This window comes from Meles meles, chromosome 16, assembly GCF_922984935.1.
Source record: "Meles meles chromosome 16, mMelMel3.1 paternal haplotype, whole genome shotgun sequence".
Lineage (NCBI taxonomy): Eukaryota > Metazoa > Chordata > Mammalia > Carnivora > Mustelidae > Meles > Meles meles.
This window is the reverse complement of record NC_060081.1, coordinates 27,508,764-27,531,769: the sequence shown is the minus strand read 5'-3', so window position 1 is coordinate 27,531,769 and position 23,006 is coordinate 27,508,764. Positions and strand designations below refer to the sequence as shown.

The 23,006-nt window shown below is 50.9% G+C and overlaps 1 protein-coding gene across 16 annotated transcripts in view; it reads right to left on the bottom strand.

Moving 5' to 3' along the window:
• The window catches only part of INPP4A (inositol polyphosphate-4-phosphatase type I A), a 130,900-nt gene that overhangs the window by 15,906 nt on the left and 91,988 nt on the right, over positions 1-23,006 (bottom strand). For 4 of the 16 annotated variants that reach the window (XM_045980623.1, XM_045980618.1, XM_045980617.1 and 1 more), the window contains 10 exons: positions 21,659-21,676; positions 19,011-19,194; positions 17,302-17,520; positions 15,953-16,220; positions 12,241-12,273; positions 8,240-8,412; positions 7,106-7,229; positions 5,824-5,950; positions 5,376-5,516; positions 2,867-2,964 (listed from right to left, as the gene is read on the bottom strand). In XM_045980623.1, coding sequence (XP_045836579.1) covers positions 2,867-2,964; positions 5,376-5,516; positions 5,824-5,950; positions 7,106-7,229; positions 8,240-8,412; positions 12,241-12,273; positions 15,953-16,220; positions 17,302-17,520; positions 19,011-19,194; positions 21,659-21,676 — 1,385 coding nt within the window. The remainder of the gene's footprint in view (positions 1-2,866; positions 2,965-5,375; positions 5,517-5,823; positions 5,951-7,105; positions 7,230-8,239; positions 8,413-12,240; positions 12,274-15,952; positions 16,221-17,301; positions 17,521-19,010; positions 19,195-21,658; positions 21,677-23,006) is intronic. The other 12 variants (XM_045980629.1, XM_045980626.1, XM_045980624.1 and 9 more) reach the window with 7 other exon arrangements.

The window sequence follows — 23,006 nt, the reverse complement described above, 5'->3', positions numbered from 1 at the left end:
CAGCTTCTCCCTTGCCACCCCTACAGCCCCAGTCAGTGCACACCTGCCCACTAATGAACCGAGCAGACTTTGGGGGTATCATTAGCTGTGCCCCATTTCCTCGGCCTCACAGAGCCCCGATTCTCCTCGGGCTGAAGGTGCAATGGGCTGCTGCTCCCCCGGCTTCCTAGGTTGTGGTCCAGTGCTACTGGTCCAACCTGGAGAGGCCCACACCTGGCCTGCTTTTGTCCTATAGGCCACACCCTTCTGTGCCCTTCGTCACCAGCCAGATCTCCCAGTGTCTCACATCACTGGAAAGAGGCTGCCCTCCAAGACGCTAAGCACAGAACTCCCACTTCCTGACCACATGTCTCACTATGCCCACTCATCTGTCCTCCACATGGCCTCTGTCCCTCCTCCCTGCTCCCCTTCGTGGTGCCCTGGCCAGGGGTCTGGCCCTGCAGAAGACTCTAAACCTCCAGTCTGAGCTTGGGCACTCTACTGTCTCTGACCCTTGCAGCACTTGGAAGGTGGGCGCTGGTGGCAGTCAGCCCGGGCTCCTTCCCTCAGGGACTCGCCCTCTTGCCTCTGTGTCCTCAAATGTCAAATGGTGTGAAACCAGGTCCACCCCCCAAGGCTGCTATGAGGATCACATTAGATAATCCAGGTTAAGTATGTAGCCAGCTTAGCACGTGCAAGGATTTGACAAATCTGTCACTTTCAACTATGCTCACTGCTAAAGCATGTGAGGACACCTCAATACCTGGGAGTTCCCGAGAGCCTGGGTATTGGTGACCTGCAGCTGAAGTGCCAGGGGACCCTTTCACTTACGGCTTTCAACCCTCGCCACCTGGGGAGTTTCGGGAACTCCCGATGCCCACCACTCTGGGGTGGAGCCCAGGCAGAACGGCCCAGGCTTCCCAGTGAGTTCCAGTGTGTGGTTAGCACCGGCACCTCTGCGGTTCCCTGGGCAGACTGAGGCCACCTGCCGTGAGCACCCTGTCTGTCCCCCTCTCCACGGCGCCCCTGGTCTGTAGTCCTCAGCTGCTCCTGCATCTCACAGTCAGGGTTCCTCTAGCTCCTTCCCCGCTGTTGCTCATCTCATGTCTCTAACCATCTCACGTCTCTGCTGATTTCTGGGACAGACTGGTCCATCAAGGCAGTGTCATTTTGTCGCTTACTTGAGCTGGCTGCAGCCCTCGCCACACTGACTATGCCTCAGAAGCCACCAAGGACTCCTTCCCTCACTCCCGCTAGGCACCCAGGTAACACTGCTGCTCTCCTGCCTGCAAGGACTCTCTCCCACCTGTCTGCTGAGCCCTTTCTTCTCAAGCCACCTCCATACAGGGCTCTTCCCCAGAGACCCTGTCCTCAGCCCCTTCCCCTCGCACACAGTGATCTCAGCCATAAGACAGCCCCATGTCACCCGTGCCGCTGACCACGGTGGCGACACATGTGCCCCACCTAGCCTCGCCCGTGGCCCATATCACAAGGCCATTGGTGCCTGGGCTGCTCTCCTCACGCTCCAGCCCTGCCCCCCTGCCCATCAGCAAGCTGCCAGCTCATGTGGCCGTGAGCAGCGCAGGCCCTGTGCCCCTCCACCATCTGCCTACAGCTCTCTCGTCCCCAGCACCGTCTCATGCAACTGCGAGGTCGCATGCTCCCAGAGCAACTCCCCCTCGTGCCTCTCCTGTCTACCCACACCCCCAGGTCAAAATGGAAGGGAGAAGAAGACGCTATGCACAGCGGCCTGCACCCCTCCTCCAAGCTAAACAGCATACTCTTGCTGATTCCAGATGAATCCCTGAAGGCTTTCCCCGCACTGCTTCCCTGCTAGAACTAAACTAACATCAACTCCCCAGCCCGCCCCAAGGTGCCCTGCAACACAGCATCTCCTAATAGGGACACCTTTGTCAACTGTCTAAATCCCGAGCCTCAGAGCCAGGCCAACCCTTCCATGCAACCAATACTGACGCCTGTGTCATGGCATTGTCACGGTGAGTCAGGGCGGAAATGTGCACAGAACATGGCAGGGCACCAGGCACATCAGTGACCAGGGAATGCGAATGTAGCCTTTTCCCATCTTCCCCCTCAGGAATCCCCCTTGAAGGACACTGGTGTTACCCAGGGACCGAGTCTGCCTCCTTTGCTCAAGGCTAGGGCAGTGCCAGCACAGAGAGGTGGAGCCCATTCCTAACCAGGCAGGGTAACAGAAGTCTCACTCTTCACTGGGTCCCATGGCGCTTTACCTGGGGCAGGTGCTCAGCAAGTATGAAATCAGGAGAGACTTCCCCATGTACAGTTAGTATGGTGAGCCCAGCGCCCCTGCCTGAGTCCCGGGGCACAGAGAAGGCTATTAGCAGAGTGACGGCTGCTGTCACTCTCTCCTGCCTCTGGGGACACCCAAACAGCACTAAGTATCTGCCCAGATCTCACTTGACATGCCACAGAAGGAGGTGCACGGAGAGCTCACCCCAGTGCGCGGCCGAGTGGGGCCTTGCCTCTCTGATCCCACCTGTCCTACAACAGGAGCACAACATAGGCCACTGCCATTAGTGAACAACAGTGTCTGGGACAGCTTGTGGGAAAGCCCCGCCATATTCAGGTGGCAAGACAACCAGCCAGAGAAGAATCAGCAAGGGCCACAGCCTGAGAGAACCGTCTCTGGTTGGGGCCTCAAACCAGGCAGAGTCCGAGCAGGTTAACAGGCTGCTGGTGGGATGGGGGGGAGCGGGGGCAGGGAAGCAAGGGGGTAATCATACGTGTGGGGGGAGCATCGGATGGGTGAGCAGACAGCCTGAGCGGCAGGAAAGGCTCTGACACCCAAAGTGACAAAAGACAGATGACAGGTGAAAAAGAAACCTACCCAGAGTGGAGAAATACTTACAATCCTCAGGCAAAACTTCCTTAAACTGCTCAAAGTAGGAGTTTAACCGCACCAAACTTTCCACATTGATAACTTCTTGTAAAGAGGTATCTCCAAACCTTTGGAGGTGAGACAGGGACACCATGAGTTAATGGTCTTCCTTCCCACATGGGCTTAACTGCACTGAAGCTAACGGTGTTGATTCTCTCGAGGGTCAGCACCCAGCTACACTCTAAGTCACGTCCCTCCTCCCAAGCATCAGGCCATTGCTACCCGGTAGGTGACTTGTTCAAATCCATTTCATTAGTGGAAACCATGCACATTTGTTAGGGATGTGCCTCAAAGCTGAATGGAACTCCACCGTCCCAGACCTTCATGTGGCATGCGTAGAAAGCTCCCTCACGGCTGCTCACAGAGAGGCCCTGTGTCCTCCCGTTCTGGAGCTGCTTACGAGAGGGGACAGCAATGGGGCTTTGGCTGGGGGTGATGATCCAGTCCTGTACTCGAAGCGGAAGTCTCTGTGTCAGCTGAACAACCACACGTGACTAGCTAGTCCTCCCAGGCCATGTGTGAGGCCCTAGCATGCTTCTCGCCACACAGGCTCACCCTGTGTGCACCTCTCAGGTAGCCAGGCTAGGCCGGAGGTGGGCATGCAAGGTGGTCATTAGGCCTGGAGGCCCAGTCCAGCTCCACTACTGCCCCACTGAGCAACCTCCAAGCACATTAGCCTCTTTGTGGTTCCACATCATCCTTCAGCAGGCAAGACTCCCTCCTGCAGGTCCATTACAGTCCCATCCACCCTGATGCCTGCAATGGTTTTTCCCCTAGGCACCTGCTCCCTCGGGGCCTGTCCTGGGACACAGTGAGCTGGCTTATTTATGAGCTGAGGGAACAATGTCCCAAAAGCAGATGAATGAGCAAGACCCGGCATTCACCAAGTCTTCCCCATAGCCTACTATCTGTCTTAAACTCCTCCACCTGCCCCTCTGCCTGCTGCAACATGGCCTTGCCTCCACCCTTTCCAGAAACTGCTCCTGCAGTCACCAGGACCAGCAGCTGCTGGACGCAGGGAGCATTAATGCCCTCGCTGGGACAACCCCTGCCAGCATCTTGTCCATTCTTCATGATGTGGGCTCCTCCAGCTCTGCTCATGCCTTAGTGGTCTCTGCTTCCTGGGCTGGAGGCACCAGCCTAAGCCAGCCTCCATCTGTCCCTGAGCATGACCCTTCTCCTGGTTCTTGGGCTCAGTGGGTGCCAACACACACTCACTACCACCCTGGAGGCCTATGTCTGTTATCCTTTTCACCATCTCTATCCCGCCCTGCCCAGCAGAAGACCAAACATTCCATTTCACCACTGAAACAGTCCTTCAGTCTGCCCCTTCTCCGTCTGTACTACCCCTGCCTGATCTAGCTCACCGCCTCTGGTTTGGACCCTTTCCAACAACCTCATCATACTTGTCCCCCTCAAAGCTTTTTGGCATGTGATGAGCAAGTGATCCACTTAAATTGTAGATGTGACTGTATCCTGCCCCACTCAAACCTCTTTGATGTCTCCCACCAGCCCTACCACATCACTAAGTGGGGGTGACCCTATACTCCGCAATCAACTGATGTATTTAATGGTACTTGCTGTAAAGGGAATTTGGTCTCTAGGGTGATGTGCTCTCTTCCTTTTGGGCCTCTGGAACCCAGCGGTCAATATCAGTTGACTCTGGAGTATAGGTATTGACCACTGGGTTCCAGAGGCCCAAAAGGAAGAGAGCACATCACCCGAGACCAAATTCCCTTCACAGCAAGTACCGTTAAATACCTTTTTATGCTAAAACACATATGCTGCATGAATATAATGATGACAGGAAAGGTTTTCACATACTAGTGGAAGGTCATTACACATGCCCAAACCTTCCTCCTCTCCAACACACACACATGCACACACACGCTTGTGAACATGGGCACATGTGACTCCTCTCTCTGTCTGGCAGGGCAACCTAGAGGGAGTTTACAAGACACAGTCCTTTGGAAAATCAAGGCAAGCCTCTCGCCTGGCATATAGGCCCCTCTAATCTCACCACTGCCCATCCCAGCCTGGGGCCTTGGCCTCCAGTCCCACACGGTTTCTCTGCACCTGCCTTTGCTCAGGCTTTTTGGCCTGAGATGATAAGTCTTTCCTCCACCTCCTCATCTAACTCCTACTTACTCTTCAAAACTCAATTTAGCCATCATCTCTTCTAGGAAGCCCTCCCAGACCTCTTCCTGGGTCTCCCATCAGGACCCCCACTCCCTGCATTCATCTTCATCCTTGCCCCCCCATCTCTCTCCTACCTGCCCTATACAGACCACATATGACCCATCTTTGTGTCCCCAGCACCATACACATGGCTGGGTGTATGGCGGCCTTTCAAGAATGCCAGCTGAAGGAAGGGGGGCCGGCAGAGTCTCTGCAGCACTCACAGCCTGAAGAGGCCATTTTCTACCTCACGTCAGTGACCACTCCACCCACCCAAGGCCTGTGAGAGCCGGGCCCGCACCTCTCGGCCAGCGTCTGCTGCTCGTTGATCCCCACATTGAAGAGGACGGGTTGCACCCGCAGCAGCATGCCGCTCTGGATCTCCCGAGGCAGGGCGTCGAACAGCGGGCCCGGCAGAGGGATCCGCACATTAAAGCCATCCCTGCAAAACAGGAAGACAGGCAGAGGGCGGGTGAGGACTGTGACAGGGGAGAGGCAGGAGCAGAGGCGAGGGAGAAGAGGAAAACCGAGCTGGCCTCGACATGAGTGCCTGTTGGGCTGTCTGGCTCAGTTGTTTCCCAAGTGCTGGTCGTGAGCCTTTAACGGTCTGCAAAATTAATGTAGGAGACTATGATCCATGTCTTTAACTGAATGAGACACAACAAAACAAAAACGAAAAGCACGTCACACGGAAAGAACATAAATTAAAACACAGTGTTAGTTCTGAGGATTAGAAAAAATATTTCTACCGATTTCCCGTGATGACAGGCAGCATGTCAGTCGATGCATTAGAAGTGGCCTGAGTAACTTTGAAGGTCACGTTCCTCAGGTCCATGATTCCAAGGCTCATGTCCTCCAGCATGGCCAGCTCCTCACCTGGATGCAAGAGAGGGACACAAGGCTGTCAGGGAAAGGGGACCTGCCACTTTTCCCATGGGCTCAGCACGGCCACAGAGCTGGTTACAGATGGCAGGTGACAGGGTCAGGTGTGGCTGTGACCAGAGGGGGCCTCTCCACCAGCAGACTCACTTCTCCATGGGAAATGCTGCTACTGAAACCCCATGGCCATGCTCATCAATGCCATTGGTGGAGACATGCACCACGTTCCTGGCCCTCTCCTGGGGCTGGACAGTGTGGGGAGGCAAACCGCATGCACAGAAGCTCAGGAGGCAGAGCTGGCACTTTGGAAGTGGACAGACAGCCACAGAGCACGACGTAGCCAGATCCTTCCACTCTGTGGAGCTTGGCACTTATTTGATGTCTTGTAACTCCAAAGATGGACAAATACTTCTTTAAAAAAATCACCTATTTTGGGGGCACCTGGGTGGCTCAGTGGGTTAAATCCTCTGCCTTCAGCTCAGGTCATGATCCCAGGGCCCTGGGATCAAGCCCTGCATCAGGCTCTCTGCTCAGCAGGGAGCCTGCTTCCCCCTCTCTCTCTCTCTGCCTACCTCTATGCCTACTTGTGATCTCTGTCTGTCAAATAAATAAATAAAATCTTTTTTAAAAATTACCTATTTTTATCCTCTCAGAAGAAATAAACAGAAAATGAAAGTAGAAAGAAGAGTCTTTTTTCGAGGTCAATTTGAAAATCTCTATTTTAAGTTTTAAAATATTCCTATCCTTTGACCCAGAACCATCCCTTCTAACAAGGTAGTGCCTGCAGAAATGGGCTCACAAGTCCACCAACACTCGTGTACTGAGACACACAGCAGCAGTGTTTTCTTAGGACTAATTCAGAAACAGCCCACGTGCCTCACCAGAAATTACTGCTTAAATAATTATCATCCCTCCTCAACTAGAAAGATCTTTGAATGTAACCACCACCACCAAGAAAACAAACGAAGCGGTGTGTGTGTAACTATGCAGGACTTTTGCTTGGTCCTGACATACTGCGATGATGTCTGGCTTTATTTTATCAGCATGAGCTGGGTGCGTCATCAGAAAAACATTCAGGAAGGAAGAATGGGCCTCACGCACGTCCGCGTTGCTCCGGATACCGGGATCCCGGGGGCGCCCCTGGGGGCTCACCGTAGGTGCTGAGCAGGCTCTCGAACTGGGCCAGCAGCCCGATGGTGTAGAGCTGCCGCAGGAAGCCGTCGTCATGCAGGCAGTTCCTCAGCTTGATGATGAAGCCGCAGATGAGAGCAGTCAGCTGTGGGGGAGACACGAGGCGGGGCCGTTGTTGGGGGGCAGACACCGCCTCACGAAGTGGTCCCCAGACCGTGCAGTGCCCTTGGCCCTGAGCTTCTCTGCTTCTGCTGCTCTGGCTGGGCTGCAGCAGCATCCTTTCCCCGTCCTCCGTCTGGGGTGGGGTGGGGGGGCGCTCGGCTCTGAGACCATGCAAGGCACAGCCATGGAAGGCTGCACAGCACTGTAGGCTTCCTGCTCCTGTTGCTCCCAAAGGCGAGTTTGGTTTGGGCTCAGCTTCCAAGCCAACTTGCCTGGGCTTACTCCTGGGCTAGAACCTTCTAGAAGCCCAGAATTCATTGCTCACAGTGAATAGGGCCTATATACTCACAGATCCAGACCAGCTCCAGCTGGAAACTGAAGAGACCACAACAAAGAGTGCAAGAGAACATAGTCACCCTGCAAGTTACCTCAAGGGGAGATTTTCTGAGGGGATGGGCCACCAGAACCTCAGAGAGCCAGCCTGACCCTCTGTCACTGTTCACGTCGCTAATGGGGTAACTGGCACTTGCTAAACTTGTGACATTCACTTGAGTTCTTCCAGTCTCCCAAATCACTGCAACAGCTGTGATTTAGCACGAACAGCAGAACTAAGGCACATACTGCACTGACAGCAACATCCCTCTCTGCCTCACTAAACTCCTTCCTGGGACGAAAGGTGGCCAGGAGGCCTGGGTGGGTCGGAACCCCGCACGCCTCGGGCAGGAGCAGAGCATGCGCACAAGCCACCAGTGCCTACCGCCACCTCGGGGGAGAAGCGTGGACTCAGACCTTCTCTTAAACATATACTTCTCAAGTAGGATTGCTCCCTCCGGGTTGAAATCTAGACCTATTAAAGAAACTTAAGAGTCACAGGCAGGAGAAAGTGTTGGCCATCCTTGGTGTCTTTCAACTTGAAGTGAGAAGGATCTCCCAAGAGTATTTTCTGGGGGCCGAGGGGCCCGCGGGCTCCCGCGCGCCACTCCCGGGGCTTACCGTCTGGCAGAAGACCACATCGCGGCGGTACTGCAGGCTCAGGTATGAGGCTATGGTGGGGGCGCTGTCCTGCATAAGCAAGAACACCATCGCCTTCTTGGCCTTGTCGCTCATCATGGCCACGCAGTCTGTGAGGGTGGTCAGCAGGGGGTAAAGGGCCTCGCTCCATTCTCCTGGGCACCGGAAGGAGTCATTTGAGGAGGAAGACCGTTAAGAGGTTCTAGAAGTTTAGCAAGTTATGTGCCCCGAATGCCCCGTGTCCCCCGCCTTCCCCCTCCCCACCCCCCTCTCCATCTCCTAACTCTGCTTGGCTCAAGCTCTGGCCCAGGACTGGCACCGAGTTCTGCCTGGAACCACCCCAGTCTCCAACATTCTGGCTTGAAGCTTTTCCAGTAATAAGCAGCAGACCTCCTGGGGACCACTGAGGTAGGCCTGGTCTCCCTCACCTACTGGGGACAGTACTCATAAAAGTTTAAGATTATTCCTTTTGAGGAAAATGACAAAAAAGCTTTTGTGAGTCAACTGCAAGTCATCACTGTTCCATCACCCAGGGAGAGAATGGCCCCCAAGAAGTGACCTATCATCCTGCTTCTTGCCCTGGCTATTAATGCAGAGGCCCCCATCCTTTTCGAGCAAAGGACACCTCTATCCTTGTGCAGCCATGTGTGGCTCACTTCCCACATCTGGAGGAAAGGCTGCTCCACCCGGTGTCCCAGGTTTTCAGCTCTCAGAATATCCCGTTTCTGCCCTCACATTCTTCCCCACCCCTAGCCTTCCCGCCTGGTGCCCTCTATTTCTGGTTTAGTTTTCTTTTAGGGATACGAGGAAATTGTGATTCTGTACCAAAACAATTTTTAAAAATAGAACCCCCAGGGTGGAAAAACAGAGTTAAAGGTATTTTGGGCTTTGGCTCTTTTTTGCCTTCCTATTTAAGAAGGTCTTTAAAAGAGAGAAGACATGCCCTCATCAGTTCTATTTATAATGGCTCACCAAGCCCAGAAATAGGCATTTAGCCACCACTTCCGGCTGAGCCCCCCAGGTGCAGCAAATGTGCCACAGGCAGGGAGTGGAACCTGGACAGCACACGGCCCTTAGGAAGGGGTGCACGTCACAGAACGCCCACAGACATCACTGCACCAGGGAGAGGCCACAGGCCAGGTGGGCGGTATGGCCACCAGAGGGTAAGCTCAGTCTTAGATAAGCAGAATTGAAGAGCCACAGAGAAGGGAGACGGGCTCCACTCCTCTCAAACTGTATAAGCAGCACTTCACTGAGAAACAGATTTAGAGAAAGGCCTAAAAGTTGCAAAAGGACTTAATACTCAGTGTTTGGTTAATGCAGATTTTCAAGTATATGCAGCCACTCAAAATTTGGAAATGCTCTCACAGTGTGTGGACAACAATTTGTGTCTGTGATGCAGAAAAAAAAAAAAAAGCAGGCTTAAATTTAGAAAGTCTGCAGCAGGAAGGTCTTAGCAAAGAAGTCATGGTGACATAGGACACTGGACTGAGGAGTGGACAATATGAGTTTCGGGCCCCTGTTGCTGCTAAACAACAGGGCCACGGGCAGGTCTCCTGACTCCTTGGCCACACAGGTCCTTTTCTGGGAAAAAGGAAGAGCTCTGCTAGGTAACACCCAATCTCTTTCTTTCTCTAAAAAATCTCAGAGAAGAACTCTGTTCACACATGTAAATTTTATTAAGCAGCAACTATTAAAAAAGACCAATGGCAGCTTAGTTTTAATAGCCAAATAACTGGCATTTCATTAAGTTAGTCATTAACTAAGAAGTAAATGCTCATAAAGCAAGTGTTGCCAATTCTGCTTTGCTTTTCCACTTAACATGCATGTATATCAGTACATATGTAATTAATATGCATTTTTAATCTGAAAATGATCAGAAAGTACAAGTGGTCTTTGCTGACTAAGAAAATCTTCTCCATGCAATACTTTTTGACTTTATCTAACTTCTCTTTCAAAAAAAAAAAAAAAAATCCATTTAAATATTACTTATTTTTTTTCCATTAGGGGAAAAAAAGAAAAAACCCTGAAAAAAATTGGGAGTAAAGGAAGAATGGCTAAAAAGCGTGAAGAGCTTGTCCTGGAGAAAAGATGTGGGTCTGGGTGGGAGACCCATCTGCCATGTGCCCAGAGAAGGGCTTAGACATGTCTGGATGACTCCTGAGTTCAAGAAGAGTACCAACCACCATGCACATAAGAGTGTTAGTGCTTTATCTTGCAACTATTTTCTCATTTAATCCATAGAGAGAGGATTATTAATATGGGTAAGAAAATAGGCTCAGAGAGGTTAAGTGTCTTCCCAGACACACAAAAAGAATGAGCATTTGTATATGTCTAACTTTAAACTCTATGTTATTTCTATTGTGCCAGACTGTTTCTGCCAAGTAGACAGTAGGACTGGGGGGTGGAAATATATTTGGGGGGAAATATGAAGAAAAACTACATTTAGAAGTTTCCAAACAAAATGAATTTCAGAGAGAAATGAGATTTCCAGAACCTAGCTGAGTAAAGATACTGGGAAGCTAGATTTGATAAAAGGGTCATACTCTGCTCCCTTTGTCAAGAAAGTCTTACTATGAAAAAACGAAACAAAACCCAGCTCAACTAAACAGCATCCTTAGTGATGTGGCTGATTCACTTTTGGGGGCAAGTTCCTTGTCTAGTTGCTAATCTGTCAATGCTTGATGACTGGTGGCCAATCCATGGACCACATGCTACTTTGGGTAACTCTGAAGGACTTTTTCAAATCCATACTCCGCTCTTTCCCCCTCATTAACAGGGGAGGGAGACTGACTGAGAGAAAAAAATATGTGTGTGTGTGTGTGTGTGTGTGTGTGTGTTTTGACTGAGATACAATATAGCTCTACAGGAAAAGCCAAAGAACTCTTGGCAGGGGACCATTTTAGTCCACTGATATTAACTAAGGACAACCCACCAGTGCTTCTAGAAATGACGTGGCTGGTCTAAAATTCATGGGTGTTACACAAGCTGAGAGGGTTTGCTAACACTGACAGGGAGAGTTTGGTAAATCCCCACAGCACTAGTTTACTGCACTCTAGATATAAAATAGGTGTCTGGCTACCTCGCATTTATATCCATTCAGAAATATGCAATCATCCAATCATCAGACTGACTGGGTAGTTGATTTTGGGGAGGGCGTAAGCAAAAGCATATATTTGGGGGTCTCATGCTCACTCTGGGGAACCCACAAGCCATGACCAGGAAACTCACCATGAACTAGGGCAGGGGTCGGCTCCCTTTCTCTGTAAAAAGGCTAGATAGTAAATATTTTAGGCTTTGAGGATGATGGGGTGGGGTCCTTGTCACAACTGCTTGACTCTGGTGTTGCCCCACAAAAGCAGCCATAAAAACAGTACATGAATGAGTGGACTTGATTGCCAATAAGACGTAATTTACAAGAGGAGGCGGTGGACAGGACTCGGCTCAGAGCTGTAGGCGGCCGACCCCTGAACTAGAGCCATAGCCACTGACTCCTACATGCAAGGGCAGCAGGGAGATTCCATTTTTAGCACTATCTCCAACTGAGCCTGTTAGCAATGCTCAAGAACTCTGAGCTGCACCCAGACTCAGAAGAGAGGATGCTGTGTGATTGCGAATGCTGCATTTGGGTGGCTAAACCCCCTCCATGTAAGGCTCACATGTTCAGGTGCAATCACAGGAAGTGTTGTTTACAAACACGCACTGCTCCAAATCAGGAAGTCCAACGCACCCATGGACCTGAGTCATCTGAAAATGTTTTAGGATGGGCAAGCAAGGAAAGTACCTGTGGCAGCCTACTTCAGGCCACCGTCCCCAACCCAACTGGCTCCTCGCCAGACCTAAGTCTGCTAACTGCCTCAAAGGAAGAACCTCCTGAAATATTTTCCTAACTCTGGAAGCACAGGCAATCTTGGATAATTCCGCTAACACTACCTGGGGATGAAAAAAGCCATCTGCAGAAGCCTTGAATGGAAACCACGTACCTGGGCTGGACTCGTCAGGAGGGGGGCTGCAATCTGCACAGAAATGGAGGGCGACACGGATGATTAAGGAGCAGCACAAAGTTCAAACATGAACAACTCAGCGCTTACAGCGACTGCGTCGACAGCCGGCCGTAAGGTGGCTCAAATGAGCAGAGAAGAGGTCAGAGGCAGGCCTGCCCGCCTCTTCCCTGAGAAGCCCCACGCAGGCACCCAGCTGCTCTCAGGCAGCTGAGCCCTCTTGGTGGTAAACACTGATCGACTCACTGACTCGTTCACTCATGGTGCTAAGACTCCTGAGGTAAGCAAACTCACATGCTACAATGTGATTCGGTGCCCTCATCGATCACATGGCATGTGGCAGAGCACAAGTCGTCTCCCGGCATCTGGAAGCACACTTGTAATGAGAGAGACTGACTAGCAAACTGATCAGAGCCCGCGGCCCTGCCTTGCGAGTGGAACCCGGGCTGCAGACTCACATGCTGAGACCCAAAGGTGAGGATCCAGTGATGAAACCAATATACCATCCTACATCTATGCCAATCTTAAAAATTTTAATCAAATTGAAAACTTTTATGATTTGGGGGAAGTCTAGAATTACAATGTCCCTCCAGGTCACTCGAAGAATGCCAATTTTAATTCAATTGCATTACACTAACTCCCATTTCAGCAAGTGAAGTACTCATTTCTATTTATATTTCCCTTAACAACTCTAAAATTCCTTGGTTAACTGGGTGTGCCACCTGGAGGAAAACAAGTCTGAAAAGGGGTCATTTTATGTCTGCAGGATACTGAAACGGGTGGTTTCAGAGCCCCCCAAAATAGCCGGAACTGGCTAAATAGAGAAGTTTACAAACTGGGTTGCCCAGAGGTGGAGGGGGCAAGGGATCCTTCCTCCCTAGTTATCTTTGGCAGTGACTTCTCCCACTGGCAAAGAGGACAGAACAGAGCAAATGAAAAGGCCCCTGTGAGCTTAAAACTTTAATCTCTTCATTTGGCTCTAAATATCCTGAGACCAGCTCCCTAACAAAGAGAAAATCCCACAGCAGTATGCAGTGATACAGGGCAGTGATTCTTAGACCTCTGTCCAACTAATCAGAATGACCCCAGGTCTCGAGAAACAAACAAACAAACAAACAACAACAAAAAAAACCCCCAGATTTCTGCCTCCCCATAGCCCTTCCTCCAAAATTCTGAGTCTGAGGGAGGAGGAAGGTCGAGGGGCCTGTTTTCATGATCATCTGTGGTGATCCGAAATAGTTGTGAGCATCCCTGAAAAGGCACTGACAGTTAAACTCAGCTGGGTAAATTCAATCTCTCAATCAAAGCAGGGAATATGTGTGTGGGGGTGGGTGGGGTTCTCCTTTGGTACTCTTGGACCAGTGGCTTGTACCTTGTCTGAGGACATGGAGTCCCCTGAGATTTGATGACCTCTGTATACCTCCTCTCATCTTAGCACATCATCTCAGGGGGCATACAAACCTGGGGCGCAACCCCCAGGTCTCAGGTTAAAACAGCCTGGTCTGAGGTTTGTCTGAATGGCTCTTCAGAGATGAGGAGAGTATGAGTGCGTGCATAGCCAGGTCATGAACGCCACCAGATGGGGTGGCTGCGGGTGGAGATGCAGAGGGGTGTGGGGCACTTGTGACTTGTGCGAAAAGCAGGAGAAGGAAGGAGAAGCTCCCAGAGCCTCTGTGGTTCCAGCTGGCGGGGACTTGTCAATGGGTCCCGCAGTGGTGTGTGTCTGCCAGGCAAGACTCTGAGTTCTGTGGGAGAGCGAGCTAGAAGGCAGGGCAGCTCCTGAGCAGAAGATGGACACCAAAGACCTAGGACAGTGTATAGAGCTAGAATGAAAAGTCATGATGCCTCTCAAAGAGGCACAGAGTTCTTTGTGTATGGAAGCTGGTGTGAACACAACCTGCTCATTAGGCTAAAACAACTGGCCCCGGAAGCTAGAATAGTATGGAAAGTCATGCCAGAGCTGAGCTCTGGCCCTTGACGGTAAGAGACTGGGTAAAGAGCTTGCAGTCTCCAGTCTCATTCTTTCTGATCCTCCTGATCACATCCAGTTCTGAACGGCTTCCTAGCTATGCTCATGATTTTTAAATTAAGGATCATCCACAGTTAATTTAGTGGCATACGGTTTCATACATTTCTTTGAGTACTGATCAGCCAAGTTAGACTCTCTCAAATGTATGCTTCATATTCCCATGACCACAACAGAACTGATTTACATGGCAAACACAAGCCATACCCTAAATACTGTAAATAAATGCTCATTTAAATAACTTGAAGGCTGCATTTAAATTTGCCTACATTTGACCAATACAGGATGTTGCCTAGAAGGAAAGTGACATTTAAGTTATGAATATAACAGAATATATGATTAAATAAACTCTCTCTGGCATTTTTTTAAAGCCCAATAAATTACTCTTTTTATATCTGCAGAAAAATTTTAAAATTACAAGCAAGACAATATTGAAGAGAAATGAGCAATGAGCTTTCAGATTTAAAAAAAAAAAAAAACAAAAACCACAATTTACATTAAAAAAATGAGAAGACAAACAGGACAAAACAGCTCCATGAAACCAATCACAGGTTTGGGGAACTTAAACTACAGTCCTTCACAGATGAAAGGGTGGAGGACATGAACACTGCTGAATCAGAGACTCAAGTGAAACCGTGCCCTGGGAACAGTCTGCAGGCAGACTGAAAAGGGCAGCTGACAAATGAAGGATTTATCAAGAGGCTCTAATAAAGGAACACGCATCTGCCTTGAATGAAAGCTGTCCAATTCAGAAATGAAAAATCCTCGCTTTCTGAAGGCTAGCCTTCGCCCATCTGGGCCTTACTAACTACAGCTTCCCACTCCCAGAGGAGGGCAGTGGATGCCACAGCTAGGTCTGCAACCACCTCAGCTGCCTGGCCCATGACCCCCTCTGGCTCTCACAGCAAGACATGAAAGGCCACGAGAGGCAGGACCAAGGATGGGCTGGCAGAGAAAGCGTATGTGCCCAGTTTTAGGGCTACATGATGGACAGAGTGTCTGGTTGTGCTCCGTCTCCGCGGGCAAAAGACTATTTCTGAAACACGCTCCTGCAGGCCAACGTCCTACCATCTACTGAGAACCCTGCCTTGGGGGCGGTGCCAAGCGGAGGAACCTTTCTCAGCCCCAGGAGTGGGTTCCCCATCTGACTGAGTGACCCACAAGTGCCATGGCAACGTCCCCTGCTGGGTAACAGCACCCCCGGCTGATGACAACCAGCCTCTAGACGAGTCTGCCGAGCCTGCTAACAGCTCTCACCCAGCTGTGTCCCTGCATGAGTCACCTTTTCCTTGACTCTCCCACTTCCTAATGCAATCAGCAATCTCGGGAGAAAAGCATCTGCGTTTTGGCCGCCTTCAGGTTCTCAGACTGCTTTATGAACCAGAACAACCCGAGAGCCCCACCCTGACCGGCAGGGAGACCCAAGATGGCCTTAAGAATCTGCCTTTACCAGACACACAGATTTGCACAAGGGCTCCCCAGGCGTGGACCACGGGGGCTTCTGCCCTCCCTGCCCATTGCTCCATGCACTATGACCTCCAGCTCTGCCTGACAACCCTCCCTGCAGTCTGTATGGGGGGAAGAGATCATGGAGTCAGACACAGAGAGACAGACAGATGCAGTGCGAGGTGGAGGCAGCATGAATGGGTGGTGTGGACGCATACGCACGTGTGGTTGGGTGAGGATGGCATGCGGGTGAGGATGGCATCGAGCAGATGGTAGAGGGGCATGGCGAGGAGGGGACATCGCAGAAGGGGTCTTCCGGTTTGATCCAGTAGGCGTGGCTGTCCCGGTTACCTTTCTTGCTGGTACAGCTGCCCGCGCAAGGGAAGACATCCTCACAGCCCTCGCCATGCAGGCGCTCCTTCTGCAGCAGCTTGTCCACCCGCTGAATGATGCACTCCAGGCTCTTGTCCACATTCAGCCACACTTTCTCCTTCCAAACAGAAAGGGTGCATTGGATTCGGCTCTCCCGACTGGAAAAGCAGAACAGAACACAACCCCTTTCCCTGCCCCCCAACCCCCCTCCACATACACATTGACTCCCCTACTCTGGGCCACTGTGATCATTAAAATACCACAAATTTAGAAATATCAGGATTAATTCAAAATTTCCTATTACTGCTTTATTTGTTTTTCAAAATACAGATCACTGTACTGCGGTCATTGTTTTTAAAGTCAGAGACACGTTTGCTAGTAACCATCACAGAGCTGGCAGACGGGCCACAGGGCCCAGGGGGCCAGCTCGTCCCTCCTCCCTCTGCTGCAGACCTCTTACAGAGAGGACTAAGACACAGAGAGGACTGAGGGAAGGTAATGGGAGCAGTTGATCACTTCAGATGGGGGCAGTGGGGAGGTGGGGAAGCAGGGCTGGGAGCGGTCTACAGAAACCCACCCAGAATACAGGACACCAAGGCAGGGCTGGAGGAGCCCTTCACTGCTGACTAAAAACTCAGTGCCTCACAGAAAAATGCCTCCAAGCAGTAGTCCTAAGAAATGACAAAAATGAGTTGTGTGATGTGTCACTCCCTCAGGAGAGACAGAGGCGTCTCTCAGGGCCACTGTTTTAGGAAGCAGGAGGCAACGCGGACCATGTCAGGGGTAGCGTCTCCAGACTCCTCCCCAAGCCACTAAATACAAATGGCCCTGGAAGGGCTAACTGTGTGGAGAGCTTTGAGGAAGCAGAGGGCCTGGCTGGTCTTGAGTAGACAGTGAGAGGAGACAGGCTGCCAGCAAGGCAAGGGCTCCGTGGAGAACATCACCCCCTTTACCACCAAGTCTGACCACAGCCTGGCCTGCAGCAGCCCTGCTCCTCAGACGGACACAGGGTATGAAAATGCCATCTCCCTCCCTCAATCAGGGGGCCCAAGCGCTGTCCGGGAAGGAGACTCGGAGCTTGTCCACCAAGCAGCCAACCTGTTAGGCACCCCTTGGTGGGGGAGAGGGGCTGGCAGGAGGCTTTGAATTTTTCAACCCAGGCTCAGTGGCAGAACGGGGGCCACAGGCAGCAGACTCACCCACTCCTCCTCGTGCCAGTCCACCTGCAGAGAAGACCGGCTGTTCCTCCCCGTCCACCTGGCCATGAGGGTGTCCTGGTCATTCCTAAGCATCACCTGCTCCTCCTCACTCGACGTGGGGGAGGCCTTGGAGGCAATGTAGTCGGGCCGTGCTGCATTCAGCCCGTGGATGGAGTTGGCCAGCAGCTTGCAGTCGCACACGGTGACCAGCTGCCGGGTCTGCGGTACACACAAACCAGAGCTGCTGAGCCTCCAGGCAAGGGGTTGCAAGGCCAGCTGTCTCTGAGAGCTCAGGAGCAGACCGAAGGCCCAGATGGGTGCCCTTCTCCATAGGGCAGGAGCCCTTAGGATGGCTGAGTTCAAAGACTCCAACAAAAAGACTGGAGGACACAGGAAGAATGAGGGAGGTTGAGAAATCTCTGACATTCTTCCATCGCTGCCCGCCTCTGAGCCGGATGTGACTCAAGGCAGGGCCTGGAGGGAGCCCAGTGTCCTTGCCTTCACTGACTTCTTGGGCCATCCTCTCCAGTTCCAGGGGATAGGCAGGAATTTGAGGTGATAACTTAAGTCTTATCTTTTTGCATCTAATACTTAAAGCCCTGGACTCTGGGCAGTGGGGCTCTCAGCACAGCACTGTGGTTCTGGGGAATTCTGTATGCGGCAGGAGTTCTGGGGCTCATAATTTTCCTTCTGATAACATCATCTTTCTTTTCCAAGTGGATCTAGTTTCCAGCCCTCGATCTCTTGGCTGAGTGAACACATGTGAAGGACATAACACATTCTGATCAGGAACAGCACCTCACCCCAGCAAAGTGGGTGTGAGTGGGGAAGTGTGATCAGAATCTCTGTATGTGTGTGCATGTGTGTGTGTGCACACGCATGCCTGCGGAGAGACTGAGTAATCTGAAAAAGCATCATCCATCAAAATGATCTGATATATCTAATGTCCCAGTATAGACCAATACTTATACATTTATTTACATATCTATATCTGTATATGTATTTTAAGATTTATTTATTTGAGAGAGAGAGAAAGGGAGAGAGTGAGGGCACACACATGCCGAAGTGGGGCAAAGAGCAGAGGGAGAGAGAATCCCAAGGAGACCCCCCCCACTGAATGCAGAGCCTGATATGGGGCTTGATCCCAGAACCATGAGATCATGACCTGAGCCAAAAATCAAGAGTTGGATCCTTAACCGACTGAGTCACCCAGGTGTCCTTGTTTATTTTTAATCAGGATCAAGTAACAATCAATTAAAAAATGGCTTATTGATTATGTATAAGCCAATGAAGCTATATTTCCTTTATTGTATGTCTATACAATAACTCAGCTTCTTTTTTCAAATTTCAAGTTAATAAAAATTGGCAAAAAATGCACTGAGTAGGCAGTTGCTGAGAAAGCTGCAGAACTATCTCAGTCTCCACAATGAAGCTGATGGACTTGAGGAAGGACACATCTGCATGAAGCAGCAGCTGGAAGTCCTGCACCCTGGGTGCCGTCCATGGCCCGCCCTCATCCGGCTCTGTGACCCCAGGCCAATCACCAAACCATCCTGGGCCTCTGGCAGAACTAAACCTGAAACTAGATCTTCAAGATCATCCCAATGTCACCTTTTGTATGGATGGCTCTAAGCACACAGGGGTGTCCAGAGGTTTCCAGAAACGCACGGGAGCCCCCATCTCACATGTAGCAGGGTGGTGTCTCCTACCTTGTCTGCCAGGATGGCGAGGGTTCTTTCGAGGCCAGTGGCAGACCTGTCCTTAGCCGCCCTCGAGAGCCGCTCTGCATAGTAACTCACTTGGGTTTTCAGGGTATTGATCTGGGCAATGATCTCCTTGGCTCTGATGATGTCCTGTGGTATGTAGATTATGGACTGGCAGCTGGATGGTGTACTAGAAAGGATAAGAACAGTTCTAAGGGGTCTTCTCAAATCCATGAGGATGGCAACAGCCTCCCAACCAACCCCAGCCCACAACCAACACTAAGTAAAGCATTCTGACACTTAGGGATGTTCTCCTAGGCTAGTCTAGCTATTAATGGGCAAAAGTAAATCTCAAGAGATTCTTTCTGTCTATATGGTAGAGGGCTTGAAATAGTAAAACACAGTGAAGTCTTTTGTCTCTATTTGTAGGTGTCTGTATTCTTACATAAATGCATAAACAGATACTGAATCCAATAATCACTGGAATGCTCATAACATTTCACCTGAGAACCTCGCCTGTCAACTGATCCACGGCACGGAAGTGGAGGCACGGGGTGTGCTAATCTCAGAAGGGGTCAGCGTATCTCAGGGAAGGCAGACTGCTACGGATGCCAGACTTTCCACAAGAAACCTGTTTCTCCATCGAGCCAATCTTCAAATTTCCCATGCACACACACGTAGTTCTCCCTCCTCACACCTCTGACCCTGACAACTAGACTTCCTTCTCCAGCACTTCTCTACTTTGAAAAATACGTTCCATCAGATGAAGAAGAGGTGAAGAACGTGCCAAGCCAGAGGCCAGGTGTGGCCACCTCAAGAGCTTTGAACACCTGGTTCTTCTTCCTCCCCTCGTCACCAAGCCATGTGTGATCTTAGGATTGAGGTCAGAGCTACAGGCCAGTCCCTGTGCATTACAAACACCAGCGACCAGAGAACCGACTCTGCGTCCTGGCTGTGTGGGGCCTGGCTAACGCGTTTGGCCATTCTAGATGGAGATGATACATCCAAGTCTCTCGGCCAGGATCCTCAGTCAATATAATAGTATAAATGTAGGTTTTAGACCATCTGAGGAAGCCAAGGAAAGCACAGAGTGTAAGGCCCCAGTGAGGATGTCTCCTGTGATCTGAACTTGTGAGCTCTAGCTGGAATGGGAGTCTCAGCCTTCAATGGTCCCCCTCAAAGAGCTGCCCTCTGAGTTTTGGAGATGAGGGAGAAGGTGGAGGAGCACAACCTCCATCACCTCTCTTGGAGAGGAAGACTTGAGACCCTTCCCTGCTGGGCTTTTTGGACCCTGAAGGCAGGCCCTCAAGAAACCTCCCTTGACAGACTATGGTAAAAACATGCAAAACCCAAAAACCAAAGCATCCCAGAAAGAAACAACACCCCAAGCCCACACACCACAATAAAACACGATGGATTTGCCAGAAGCCCATGCAGCAGACCGCAACCAAGCCTGCGTGATCTGAGAAGTAATTTCACAGCACAATGTGCACACGACTACTTTCCAATCTGCAATCACTCTTCCAAATGAATAGCTGCCATTTGACAATTAAGTCTTGGAAATACAATCTCAAACAGGATTTTTAAAGATCTGTCCTTCCCTGGACCCAATCTCTAGTGCTTCCTATAGATATATGCATGTGTATGTAGATGGCTGTGTACACTTTGACCAGTACACATGGTCCCAAGCCCAAAGGAGAGCACTGCCTGCTACTCACCTTGTGTTCTTACAGGTCACGTTCTAATAACAGGAATCTGGGACTTACACACAGGAAGCACACGGCACGGCGAGGGGTGTGGAAGAGTAAATTTCAAAGAGCTGTTAGGGGATGATGGTGAATATACAAGCATGTGTGCTCAGTCCTAGTCCTAGAAATGGCGAAAGCCCAAGAGCCTCAGCACGTCCTGCTGTCCCCATCTCAGGCAGGGCACAGCCATGGCCTGAGCCTCCCCAGCTCTGAGATGGCACAGTTTGAGAGGGCTGGAGGTGCTTCTGGGGCCTATCACCAAGCAAAATGCCCCTGCAGAACTCTGGCTGTCGCCTGAGCAAGCATGCTGGGCACGACTGGGGAGGGCCTGGGGCAGCTGGGGGGCCACCAGGCTGCAGACACAGTGTGTTTAGCTGCCAACTAATTCTTTGGTAGGAAAAGTCCCTTGGTTATATTAATTCTTGCTTTGCCCTCAGGGGGGGAACTGGCCCAAGGAATCCTGTTTTAAAAATCTGCATAAATTATATTCATGAGAAATGGAAGCTGGCTTCACTCCCATAAGACTGGATGGTAAGGCGAAAACTGAAGGCCTAAGATTTTTATAAAATAAGCCAGCAAGGGATTCCCGACCCCACCACTGGGTGGACTTGAAATCCCAGCACCTGGCAACTTGTCCAGCTTGGGAGAAAACAGGCTCCTCTCTCAGAGTGCGCCCAGCAACAAGCTGCTGCCAGATTTGGAAGGTAAAATGGGACACTGGACATGGGCTATTCATTATCAAAGAACATTGCAGTTGGAAGAGAGAATTCTGTCTACAAGGCTATAACCAGGGGCCGCCGGTGGCACCGAGGGCCGAAGCACCTCACAGAGGAGGGGACAGCACAGGCTTTCTCTACAGGAGAGCAAGACCCCAACAGACACTCTCTCCACAGACAGAAAACTCACCAACACTCCTCAAAACTGCTAAAGAAAAGAACCAAAACGAAATATTAGCAGTTAGCAAACACCAAAGGCAAAACAAAAAAATTAAAAAGCCAAGTTATCTTTTGTCAAAATCCTTGGAATTATGTGTTGAGGCACCCACTACAGGAACCATAAAACTTAGGAGCTCATTCATCAGAGCAACGTCCGCGTCTGTACGCAAGCCCCAGGGAGACATGCCGCCTGTGGGCCAAGTTACGTCTGCATTTAAAGTACAATTCAAATAATGAAAATCATTTCTACAGGTGACTTTATAACATTAGTAGGAAATTAAACAAAGACTTATATTATTCATCTGAAAAATACTCCAGAGGCATTGTGGAAGTAAGGAGATCTGAAGTCAACATACGGGGTAGTCAGGTATCCACATCTGGACCTTTGTGAGACAGTGATGGCCAGTGGTGCCCCCTCCTGATGGGCTTTCCCCTCCAGGGCCCCCATGGCATCTTCAATCTCCCACTCACACCCCCACACAGCCAAATGCAATGGAGCGACAGACACATGCTCTCTTGGCTGGCTGTGCAGGGCTGTGGCACAGGAAGCTTCCTCTTCATCGTAATCCCCAGGGAACAGCAGAGTCGGTGACTCCTCAGGTGGGTGTGGCTTATCTGGGTGGGGACGACACCCTTGGTGGGATCCATCTAGCTAAGTGGGCTGTCTGGGGCCTCCCTAGGATGCTGCCCCGACCTTCCGGCTGAAATTCCTCCTCCTAACCGATGGTCACTTCTGGTTCTTCCTCCTGCTGCCTCCAGGGCTCACTTGGCTCCGGGACCCCTGTGCACACATCTAAGCCATAATGTCTCATAGAGCACCCTCTTCCACTTGCAGGCTCACCCCTCCAGCCTCGCCCCATGGGCAGAAAAGCTCCTAGCTGCATCTCTGATCCCCTTGGCCCAGTGAACAGTCCCTGACCTTCCGCCCCCTCCTTGATCTGTTCTTCAGGCAGTTTTCTCAAGCTGCGTCCTGACTTCTGGCCATGACAGCACAGAGCCTCTGATTCCCTGGCTGGTGCAAGAGCTCTCTACCTGGCCACCTTGTCAATTCCCTTGAAGCCTCCTGGGCCTTAGCTTCAACTTTCCTCCAGCTGTTCCATTCTCCATTGCTAAGTCCCACACTTTCAACTCTACATTCTGCAGAGGCTGATCGACAGTATCTTCAGCTTGTTTCCTCACTCCTTCAGGATCTCTCTGCACCCCACCTTCTAGGACTCCCTGCCTGGTCTGGCCTTTGGATCTCCACAACCTAGCTCCATCAGTGTTCTCTTCCCAACAGTTCCCAACAGTTACTGTCATCATCCCCATCAGCCTGAACA